The following is an 11,959-nucleotide window of genomic DNA, read 5'->3' as shown; positions in this document are numbered from 1 at the left end:
TCCGTTACACTCAACCCCATAAACCTCACTCCCATCCGGGTCCTCACTGCCAAACCTCGCACTTGCTCTGAGTGGGTTTCAAACCTGGGTCTCCAGCATGGGAGGAGGATGCACGAACAAGGAGGCTAAATGGCTGCAGCCACTAGCGTCTGTCGCTAGTGTGTCTCTTGAGATGGGGGAGTGAGGTTTACCTGCACAGTACTACTCGCTGGCCTCAGTTACACTCACCCCCCTAAACCTCACTCCCATCCGGGTCACGGCACCAATGTAACCCCTCTCTCGCGGGTCTTCACTGCCAAACCTCGCACTCGCTCCGAGCGGGCCTACGGCATGGGAGGGGGATGCACTAACATGTAGGCTACATATTCCTGAGCTGATTAAAGATTTGGGTCCAATGCAGAGACACACGTGTATGTGGTTTGAATCTAAACACGGTTTCCTCAAACAATGGTCTTCTAGGTTACATATCAAGAACGTTTGCAAGTCTTTGGTTAGACACAATCAGATTTTTGAGAGTTGTCAAAATACCAGGCATGAGAATCACCCAATTTTTTCAAAAGATGTCCTATTGGCTCCTGCATCTGAAGTGGAAATTTGACGAATGTGCAGGATAAAATGAGAGATTTTTTGGGTGTAGAAATGTTCATCATGTGATATCTGTAAAATGGCTTGAGCTAAGTGGCAACAAGTACTCGATGTAACTGAAGGTGTTCCTGTATTTAGGCTCATAAAAGACATACACATTGCAGATCCTTCATTAAACTGCTTTGAATATCAGGTTTATAATACAGTTGTTTTCAGTCGTGATTTTGTATCTTATGAAATTGAGGTTCCAAACCTTGCTCAAGCCACTGAGATACTGAATGCAGATCAAATTGTGGATTATACATCATATAATGCACTCAGTTTTAAGAACCGTACTTGCATTCCTCTCAAGTATTATCGGGAGATTTGTGTGAGATTTGAAGTGCACCACTGACTACTAATTTACTAAGCAAAGTGAAGCCATGAAACAGAGAGCATGCAGTTTATAGGCATCTTGTTTTATTTAATTTTTTACATTGTAATTCACATTTTACAAAATGACAGAATGGATCTAATATAATTTTTTATATATTTAATATATTTATTTTAAGGATCCAAACTCAAATTTAATTGTATGTAAACAAAACAAAACAATTTTGGAGATTTATACTGGATACTGTTTGGTGTACAAGAAGTTATTTCAATATAAATTCACTGTCGGCATCAAATAAAATGTTATGGGGTTTTTTTATGTGTAGTTCTTGTTCTCATTTAGTTCAAAAGTTATGTAATGTAAAATTACCTTAATAAAAAAATTATAAATTAAAATTGTTTTCTTAAACCTTTTGTTCTTAAAATAAGGAAATGTGACTTGAAATTTTGTGTTTCCAGAAGTACTGTGTTAAAACAATGTTCACTTTAAAAAGTTGATTAATTCATTGAAAAAATCACTAGAATTAGCATTTTTTTCTTAGCAAGAAAATTCTAGTAATACTTTCCCTAAACAAGCAAAATAATTATTTACTCTTAATTCTAGGCTAGTTAATTTGTCTTAAAAAAAAGGATTTATTGCCTAATATCAAGATTTTTTGGCTTTGTCAAGATTTAGCTTTTTGCCATGTATGACCAGAACTGGTTTGTTTCACCATTGGCCACGTGAATTACTAAGTGACACTGGGTCATTAATGAATGAATAATTGAAACGTATTAGATTTCCAGAATAAATCAAATATCTAAATGACTAAACAATCAATATTTGTGATCAGTTTTTTCATTAGAAATATTTCCTTAATTTAATGATCACTTGAATTTGGAGTGCAACTGAACATGGAGCTAGACTATAATTGAACAGATAAATTAACTGAACTTTGCAGAAAGCAAGTAAAAGACCTACATGCATTATACTTTTCCCTGTCAATGAATTTGGCCCAATCTGAGTGGATCCTTACACAAAACAGATTGTGTTAAACCACTTTACAATATTAACTAGGAAAAATAGCCAATACTTTCAATGCTGTTATATGTAGATGTACAGAGCTAATGCACTTCACAAGATGCAACATCCACCCTGAGGGCGTGCACTCTTCTGCTGCTGTAAAGCCCTCATCTGTTCACTGTGCTGCTTCATCATCATAGCCATGGACTCCTCGTGTCTCTTATTGGCGTTCTCCAACAGCTCTGCAAACTCTCGAGCTCTATTACTCTCAGCTTCTGCGCTCTGTCTCTTGAACTCTTCCATCTCCTGGCTCATCCTGTCCGCCTTCTCCTTAAAGCCCTTCTCCATCAGAGCGGCCTGCTCCCTCAGTTTGCTGTCCATGGCACGCTCGGCCTCCTCTCTCTGAAACCTCATCTCCTCATCCATCTTCTCCTTCATCTGTCTCATCCTCTCTTCATTACTCTGTCTTTCTGCTTCTATTTTCTCTAGTAACTGCCGCTGCTGCTCCTCTTTAGCTTTGATTTCCTGCTCCAGGAGTATGGCCTTCTCTGTTTCCTCTGGTCATTCACAAAAACAAGAGGAAGGAAAGAGATGCTTTACAGATAGAGAAAAGACTCAAACCATGAGAGAAAAGACTAAAACCATGAGATTAACAGTCTATTTTACTGTAAGGCAGATATAACTTTGTTTTCATTCATGGAGCGCTTGTTTGAGTTTAGAAAATACTGCATGTGACATTCAGGTTCTGGTTCTGGCCTGACTTCATTGGCCTGAATCACACGGTCCTTGATTCATAATGATAATGGAATGAAAAGCCTCCTGAAATCTACACCCAGGACTGCAGTTATTAACTGTTCACTGAAAGAAAAATTATGATTGGACTCGAGAAACTGCTTCTACCATTTCTTGCTACTCATTGCATTTGAAGTGTCCTACCTAATCCTTTGATCCCTTCTGTCACAAGTGACTTGGTCAGAGTTTATGAATGGGGAACTCCTACCTTTAATCTTTTTCTCCTTCTCAGTCAGTTTTTTGTCGGCCTGCAGAATAGCTTTAGAATCCACAGACTTCTGCTTCAGAAACACCTTCAAGACCGCTTCAGCCTGTGGACACACACAAAGACCTTAGGAGTTATATCAGAGCACAAGGTTTTAAAATGACTTTAAGATGTGCAATATAGACAAGACCTTGACTTCTTTATTGGTCTGGATGTTGTATTTCTTCACAATGTCCTCCAGATCCTTGCAGAAGAGATCATAGCCACCAGATTTAGCATAGATGCCCTGTTTGAGATTTTCATTCATTGTTGTTGAGAGGAATGACAGGAGATCCTCGCATCTTTTCTTTGAAGCTTGCTCATTTTGGCACAGGTATCCATCAAAGAGTTGATTCACTTTTTCCTAATAACATACAGACAGTGTTTTATTTCTTTGGTGTCTTGGGGCTTTATATTTGACTTGTTTATTTGGAATAACACTGTCAGCACAGAATGACATAAGAACGTTCAGATCTCATTCACTACTCTGGAAGAACATCTCTCTATCAGTAACCTCAAAGCATCTCCTCAGAGAGAGATCCAGCTAACCTCTAGAGACTTCAGGTGCTTCCCGTCAGTGTCCCTGAAAGATCGGGTCATGAAGGTCTGTGTGGCCATAGCACTGAGACGTTGGTGTTCTGATGAGACCTCCTTCAGTTCCAGAGGGAAGGACTTCTTCAGCTTCTCCATGCCACTCTGGTACACCTCAAGCCCCTCCTTCACCGCAGCTTGATTCTCAATCAGTGCCATGGCAATCACAGCGTTCTCCAGACACGGAACAGCTCCACTAGCGATGGTCTCTACATATGTGTTTGTTAGATGACCCAGAACTTTTAAAAAAGAAGGAAAGAAGTCAAACAAAATGAATGAGCAACAGATATTCCACTGAAAGCATGTGTGCAAGCTCTTCAAATGTGCTTCTGAATCACCTCTGCCAGTGACGGTGTATCCATCTTTCAGCTTCTTCACTTCACTCTTGTCAAAGACAAACTTGCAGAAACGTCCTGTAACTTCCAGGAACTCAGTGGAAAGGTCCGCAGGATCCAATCTCTCCAGACGAGACACGTTCTCTGGGGCGGTAGGAAACGGGAACGTGAAGCACGTCCTGGAGGGGAAGAATTTTTGGATGCACTCCCTGGGAAGGTTGTATTCCATCACTTTTTTTGATGTTCCTAGAAGAGATGAACAAGCTGTAGCTTTTCTCAATTCTAGAGTTTTGTAAAGAAATGTTTTTCCTCCATTTTGAACCCATTATACATTTATGCTATTGTCTGGGTGTCCAATCCTGCACTTGGAGCACCAGTATTCTGCAGAGATTAGCTCCAACATCAATTAGACACAACTGTACATCTAATCAAGGTCTTACTAGACACACTAGAAACTTCCCGACAGATGTGTTGAGGCAAGCTGGAGCTAGATTCTGCAAGACAGTGGTCTTCCAGACGTTTAGGGCAGCCCTGACCTAGAGTTACTAAATACCACTGCTCTGCATGTTTTGCATATCTCCCTTATTTAACACCCCTAATTCAGATAGCCAGCTCATTGTAAGAAAGCTTAATTAAGAGCTTAACTGTGTTCCCATTGACATGGTCCCTACATGGTGTTCATTGCTCACTACTCCCTGAACAGGGGAAATCTGTTGAAGTTTACTTCACTTCAGGATTTCCACTATGCAGCAGCCTGCAGTTTCTTCACACACAGACGAAACTTACTGCAGAAGTGACAATATACACCGGTGTATACAATTTACTGCTACATGAATACAATTTAAATTCAGATCTCACACACTTTAATGCCCTTTAAATTGAATATATGTGCTCCTTTCCAATGGTAATCTTGGCAAAATATCCTGTGATGTACACTTTGTAAAGCACTTTAGGGTCTAATAGAACAAATATCTGAAGTGTAAGAGATACATACAAAATGTGCAGAGCAGGGGGTCGCAAGAACTGAGAACCACTGATCTAGAGTTGGACCAGGGAGAACACAATCTGCTGTGGATGAACAACACTGGTTCAGGGAGTAGATATGCTTACTGGGAGATTTCCAGCTTAAAGTTGCATCCTATGCTGTCATTTTCAGTAGTAGAAAAACTGATGTCTGTCTTTTTTTAGATTAGTCCTTTTAAACAAACTAAAAAAAACAAGGATCTTAAATAGAACCAGAATAAGTGATATAGGTGTAAGAAAGATTTGTTGATAACCTATTAGGTTTGTAAAAACTCATAACAAGAGCTCATTGTGATGGTGATTGCGAGGGCTCTTAAAATAATCTTTTGTACCATATTTAAATTACCATGTTTCAGCTTCAGAGCAAACTCTAGATAATCATTCTCTGTTGCATCTTTGCCATCAATCTTTCGCTCCAGGGTGAAGTCTCTCACTGCCCAGATGAAGCTAGGGAAGAACTTCACAAACTCATTTGAATCATCAACATCCTCGTCTGGTGATTTGACCTTGATGCACTCTGTTAGTTCAGTAACATATCTGACAGTTTGTTTAGGTATGAACACAAAGTGACTGTCCAACATGATTCCTTTAGTAAAACTGAAGTAGGTACTTTGTTAGATGACCACGAACAAGGTGTTAAACTGCAAAGGAATTTTGGTGTTGGAGGAAATGGAAAAGATTTTTAATATGCAGTTTGTATTTTGACCCAGTGTCATTGGTATTGGGTATACCTAATAAATCCATAGTTTCGTCTGCTAACAAGAAATTGTATAATATTCTCTCCTTTGCTGTCAGAAAAAAAAGATTTTACTTAATTGGATAAGTGATAAAATGTTCATCACTTAAAGGATGGCATATGTTAATTTTTGAGCTGATTCCCCTGGGGTGTCTTACCTATGTATTACATCGAAAAACAGGCCTGTTTTATAAAGTCTGGACTCCATATCTGGACTATATGGAACCTCATCTTCGCCCTATTATACTATATATATATATATATATATATATATATATATATATATATATATATATATATATATATATATATATATATATACATATATATATATATATATATTATATATACATATATATACCGTACTACATGTACGGCGATAGGCTAACCGAGACTTATCATTAGCACTTACATGTTGCTCTTTTGTTTACAATAGAAGAACACTGCTTCTATTGTCCTCATTTGTAAGTCGCTTTGGATAAAAGCTTCTGCTAAATGACTAAATATAAATGTTCCTTCTTTGAGAAAAATGGTTTCTGTGAGGTTTGAGATTTAGACTGTATTATAGTACGGAGACTGCTCTCATCAGTTACATTGTGGCTGTATCAGTTGCATCAAATACAGTATGTAGTACCTCAAGGCTTAGTACTAGGACCACGGCTTTTCATGCTTTACAAGTTATCCTTGGGAGATCTCATCAGGAAATAGCCTACATTTCCACAGACCATTTGGCTCCTGGCCAAATAAAAGAGCTTACTCATTTCTGAAGTGTGTGTAGTGAAGTGAAGCAGCGCTCCACACGCTCTGTACTGCTGACACAACTCAGGAAATACAGCTCTTATTAAACTGCTGTCATTCTGAAGGCGGTACAATTCTGATAATGGAAAACTGCATAATGGAATATTGAAATTAAAATTAATTAACTTATACCAGGCATGTTTTTACACTGGAGTACATGTAACTATATAAATATTTTTTTGATAAAGCATTCACATAGCAAGCACATTTGCAAATTCTCCAGTGTGAAATGGTGGTAAAACAACTGAACCAGCTCGTTCTTTTGCAAATAAACAAATACATGAATGAATAAAGAAATAGATAAAAATCTAGATAAGTGTTCAGAAGGATACTGCAGCTCCTCTACAGCCCTGTTGTCGATCGTCCCTCGACTGTTGTAGACCAGAGTGCTGCTCAGTAACACAGCCAGACAGAAGATGTTTGTGTCATGTTTCGAGTCCCCCTAAGATGCAGAACCACATTTGTGAAGTGAGAATAATAAACTGGGAATAGCCTTGAAATTGCATTCACATTCAACTCAGTGAAAGGTGCTCACACAACTGCAGGCTAAAACATTTACTGCTCTCTTCAAGCAGGTTGAGATGTCCCCACCTCCACTTTACAGAAAACTAGCAAGCTAGCACTAGACTGAAAACATCTGTCCATTCTCAAAAGACAACAACATGCTCAATGCACGACTGAAATAAAACATTTCACCATTTTACATTGACTATCTTTAATAGGGGTGAAATGGCATCAAAATTTCAAGATACAATAATATCATGGTATAAAGTCCATGATAAAATATTTATTGATATATTTGAATTTATATAAAAATAAATTAATGCAAATGAAGACTTGGATAAAAAGTGGCATAGGTGTGTGAGTGGCAGAATGTTAACAAATTAACCCGATTATCTCTCGCCACCAAACACTCTCAGTTCCTCATTCAAGACCTGGGTTCATGGAAAGAGTTATGCACATGAAGCTAAATGTCTGTTCACAAACTATTGCAAAGTTTATTATTACATCAGTAGATTACAAACATAGATTGTAAAGTGTAGTGTAGTGGGTGGTTTATTCAATAAGAATTGCACACTACATCATATAGGAATGTCTAGCAAAAAAAGGGTTTTCCTTCCTGCTGCCTCTAGAGCCCAGAGGATGTAGATTGGATCTGTACGTTATATAAAATGGGAATATGGGCAGGAGGAAGTTTTGACCATTTTAGGAGCACAACTGCGAAAGGACAGACCGAACTCAGTAACCTGGGTTGGACAAGCCTCCACCGACTATCACCATTTGAACCCAAGGTAGTAAAACATTTATGTGCGCCTGCGTGTATACACTGAGACAGAGAGAGGCGAGACTACCGAGAGTAGAGAGAGAACAAAGACCAAAGGAAGGAAGGAAGGAAGGAAGAGCACAAGGGGAGAGAAAGAGAGGGAGCACACTCACAAAAATAATCTAACACTGAAATTAACCACAACATATCCTGTCCTCTTTTCTTTATCCTCGTATCATAACTGGTGCTTGGAGGTGTGAGATAACAGGCAACATCATTATTTTTTGTAATATTCTCTACTCTATAACCTAACTACCTCGTAGATTAGCTATCATTAAAAGTGCAAAAGACTGTTGGACCTTCAAGCTTAGTGTTTTCAGTTTTCAGAACCAGGAAAAAATAATCAGACCTAGTAATACAAAATAAAAAAGGTTTCAGTTTAGTTTGTCAACTTTTAACAACTGAAGCAGAAATGAACTCTCAGACAGTCAGGTTTTGGGGATCATGAGCTGGTAATATTGTTTGACTAAAGTATGGCTGTGATGGGATTGAATACTTTGGCTCGAGCGTGTTTGATAAACTCCTGAAACCTTGGCTGTCCACCACGGAGGATGGCTGTAGGTCCTTGGCTATATATACACTCTTTTGTTGATTTTGATTGTCTTCTATTGGTATTTGCTAATGACTAATGTAAACTTATATTTAATGACCAATAAAATGCTCCAAACATGAATCTAAATGAACTAAAGGAAATATAATCACTTTGCCATGACATATAAAACAGAGCTACTTGAAGAGGTAGAGCTGTAGTATAGTCTGTTGTGAGAGAAGCGGGGCACAGGGTGTGCTCGGGTCGGACTCGGGTGGTAACTCTGAATTAGGGCCTGTATTTGAGGCGCTTGCAGGGATCCACTGTGTGGTATCTTGAGCTCACACTTCATGTACACACTCCGGGGACATCCGAGAATAATTTTACATTATACATTAACATCTGGTCACCTTTAGCTCTGCTGCTGAAGTGAAAGTGTTATTGGACCCTTCGGCACTAGTAAGTTGGTAAATTTGTTACTTCACCTTGTCCACGTCTCCGAGTCCCTCGGTGTCCAGCAGCACCAGAGTGGTTCCAGGTTTAGTGGGGTGAGGCACGCACCACATCCAGATGCCCTTCGTCTTGGACTCGATTGTGCTGCCCAGTGCAAACCCTGAGAACCACACACCAGAAACCCCACAATGACTTGCATGCACTCATCTGAAGGACACGAGTGTTTGGATGACATCAGTGCTGCTGACCTGTTTGCTTCCCTGCCAGTCGATTCATCAGGTAGGACTTCCCAGTTCGGTAGAGACCCACCACGGCCACCACCACCACGGGCTGCTGGATCTGCTCCAGAACCTGCAACGCTGACCGCTGGACACACAGCTTCCCATCGGACGCCGTGTCAATCAAGCACACTGGTTTGTCCATGGCCACTGGACACCCAAACACATTCACTTCAACCATTACTCCAGTAATCCTGCTTTACAGTTAGTCTGACTCATTGTCACATGAATTGGTTTCATAAATGAAAATGACCGTCGCTCAAGCTCAGTGAGTGTGGCATCTTTTGCTGGGAAACTAACCTAATCAGGAGCAGGCTAACTATCAGGTTCAGATGAGCTCCTCTAACACTGAGCAACAGAAACACAATGATATCACCACTGACTCTCTCACATACTGTTATCAGTACAAAAATACAAGCATACAGAATATACACCTTAAACAATCAAATAAAAACATAGGCTACAACTGACTGTATTTAATGTATTGAGCCCAAGATTTAAAGACTTTGGTTAAAGATATATTAAACCATTTTATCATGCTGCTACATGTGCTACGCAGCCTTTCTCTCTGATTTTATGTCAGCTAGACTTTATGGTTATTAGTAGAACATTATGATGTAAAATTGCTCTTTAAACCATTAAAACAGACTATATCTCATATGATAAGAGGAATACACATGAACTCATTTGAGCTAGTAGTTAGGGTGGTACTGGCCAGCTTACATGTGATTCACAGTTACTGCTATCATAAAAACACACTTATACTGTATGTAGAATTAAGATGTACATGTGTCAGATGAGAAATACCCCTGTGACGTGTCAGTTATAGACTGATGAAAACACAAGGTCTCAAAGCATTAAACGGCTCAGATGTATTCTCTGTTTGTGATGGTGGATCGATGTGATCCAGGATCCATATTAAGGACTGCCTAAGAATAAGATGCACATCAAATTATCCTGACCCTGATTGTGTGAAGTCAAACTCTCGTTCATGAAATCACTTTAGTCCCGAGTGATTTGTTTGGTAATTTCAAGACAGGTTTTGGACTTTAATCCCCGCTTTTCTCAGGGTCTTTTATGAAACAGCCCCCAGAACATCTATCAAGATAAGTCAGACTGTAGAGACACACACACACACACACACTGAGTGCTAAATGAAATCAGCAGCACAATCTCAAAGACACAGGGTCACACATGATCAACTGCAGGATCAAACATGAAGAATGTTCTGCTGACTGTGAAACACTGAACATTGATTGTTTGCAGTTATAAGAGCAGCACAAGTGCTAGAATGATCTGAATGTAGGAACAGCTCTTACCTGATTTAATTCACTCCAGTCTAACTCCAGTCTGTGTTGTGTTTATGTCCTAGCTTCCTGATATTCTAGCAGTGTCTCTTAGACACACCCTCCGCTCCAGAATCTGGGTGCTGATTGGTGGAGAGTGAGTTAGGGGCGGTCCCTGGTCTCTGATTGGAGCTCCTCCTATTGACTGAGCAAACAGCAATCTGCACTTTCTCTCTTAGTTTCAGTTTCACAAGCAGCGACTGCAGACTGGAAAACACGTGACAGCAGACACAAGAAGCTTGGACTGTTTCCAGAATGAGCAGCCACATAAAAAGATCAGATGCTTTCCTGTTTGTGGTACTATATCACACAGATTGGAATGACATCTGTATACCTGAGCTGTGAACAACAAAAGCTGATCAGTGATATTCCAGAAATAAGAAGAGTACAGTAGATTGTCAGTGATAAACCTGGTTTCTGATGACACTGAATGGAAATCCCCAAGAACTTTCCCCTCCAGTGTATCAGACACTATGAGAAGAATTGGGAAACTTCAGTGTGTTCTCATGACTCCATCAGTTCTGCATATGACACTAACAACACAAGAGTCCAGGGAACTCCGTCACTCATAAACTGAATGTGCTAAATCAGTAGGATAGGTAAAGCATCAGCTAAAAGTATATGATTGTTATACTGCTGGGCTGTTTAGTGTTTACTGATTTACTTTAATGGCTATAAAGTATTAGAGCTTTGGAGCTGTATGAATGTGGGATCGTGTCTTCATTTAATTACTGCTTTTATTATCCGTGGAGTTCTTTTGGAAGACTTGATTAATGAAAAACTCAAGGTCAAAGGTCTCTCTGTCTCTATTGAGTGTTCTGATTTGTTACAACACACTGACTGATCTGCACATTACAAAGGTCACATCTTACACCTTGCTATTGCTAATTTGTCTTTCGTATCTCAGCTTTTCTTTCTTTCTGACCATCATGCCATCCTTTAAAAATGAAATTCACTCTTATAACGCTTTCTTGAAAGTCTATTGATCTGCCTGATTCCACTGATTATATTCCTCTTTATGTGTTTTCCCCATGCAATGCATCTTGATAGCTACATTTCTTGGTTAAATATAGCTCTGATTACTAGTTTGGATTCTATTGCTCTTTTAAAATAATTGTCAAGTACATTTACACACGCAAGGAGTTTGTCTAATAATTAAAATCTGAATCCAAAAGTGAACTGGTTTCTTCTTATATAATCATCGAAGTTTTACCTTTGCTCAACCATATATCTATCCCCGCTCACATCCCTCAATAGCCCTTGATTTATCTAATCTTCTTTCTTAGGTTTGAATAGTGCTTCTGCTTGATTATGCTTGGCTGTCAACATTTGTTTTTGCTTTTGCATTTTTTTTTTACAAATTTATTGCATTTGTAATATTTTTATTGTTTTTATTTTTTATATTTATATTGTAAACATCTTTTTCAGTATAGTTTCTTTTCTTTTGACTTGTTGTTTGATTCTCATTTTTCTTTCAATTATTTAAAATATTATTCTTACATTTTTTTCATTATTTAATTTAAAAGTTTCATTTCCATTATCACTTCTCT

At 38.8% G+C, this 11,959-nt stretch overlaps 1 protein-coding gene across 2 annotated transcripts; it reads right to left on the bottom strand.

Annotated features, from left to right (window-relative positions):
* Window positions 1–1,022: 1,022 nt before the first annotated feature.
* LOC113046558 (guanylate-binding protein 1-like) lies at window positions 1,023–10,534 on the bottom strand. 2 transcript variants are annotated; one of them, XM_026207374.1, is made up of 11 exons: window positions 10,383–10,421; window positions 9,364–9,411; window positions 9,034–9,213; window positions 8,818–8,945; window positions 6,812–6,921; window positions 5,292–5,482; window positions 3,926–4,168; window positions 3,546–3,826; window positions 3,148–3,360; window positions 2,961–3,063; window positions 1,023–2,517 (listed from the first exon to the last, which is right to left on the bottom strand). In XM_026207374.1, exons 3-11 carry the CDS (start codon window positions 9,206–9,208, stop codon window positions 2,072–2,074), a joined length of 1,890 nt encoding a protein of 629 aa, XP_026063159.1. In that variant the 5' UTR covers window positions 9,209–9,213; window positions 9,364–9,411; window positions 10,383–10,421; the 3' UTR covers window positions 1,023–2,071. The 2 variants fall into 2 exon arrangements, with proteins under 2 accessions (XP_026063159.1, XP_026063158.1); XM_026207373.1 differs by lacking the exon at window positions 9,364–9,411 and having other exon boundaries at window positions 10,383–10,534.
* Window positions 10,535–11,959: the final 1,425 nt, after the last annotated feature.

The sequence above is a fragment of the Carassius auratus genome, chromosome 28, assembly GCF_003368295.1.
Source record: "Carassius auratus strain Wakin chromosome 28, ASM336829v1, whole genome shotgun sequence".
In the NCBI taxonomy this organism is placed as follows: Eukaryota; Metazoa; Chordata; class Actinopteri; order Cypriniformes; family Cyprinidae; genus Carassius; species Carassius auratus.
The sequence above is the reverse complement of the archived record's forward strand: the minus strand, read 5'-3'. Positions and strand labels throughout refer to the sequence as shown.

Excerpts from the sequence above, each read along its gene's own strand:
- LOC113046558 (XM_026207373.1), bottom strand. The coding sequence starts at position 9,208 with ATGGACAAACCAGTGTGCTTGATTGACACGGCGTCCGATGGGAAGCTG. Across the intron at positions 8,946-9,033 it reads ACTGGCAGGGAAGCAAACAG|GGTTTGCACTGGGCAGCACA; the intron begins GTCAGCAGCACT and ends TGTGGTTCTCAG. Across the intron at positions 3,064-3,147 it reads AGACCAATAAAGAAGTCAAG|GCTGAAGCGGTCTTGAAGGT; the intron begins GTCTTGTCTATA and ends GTGTGTCCACAG.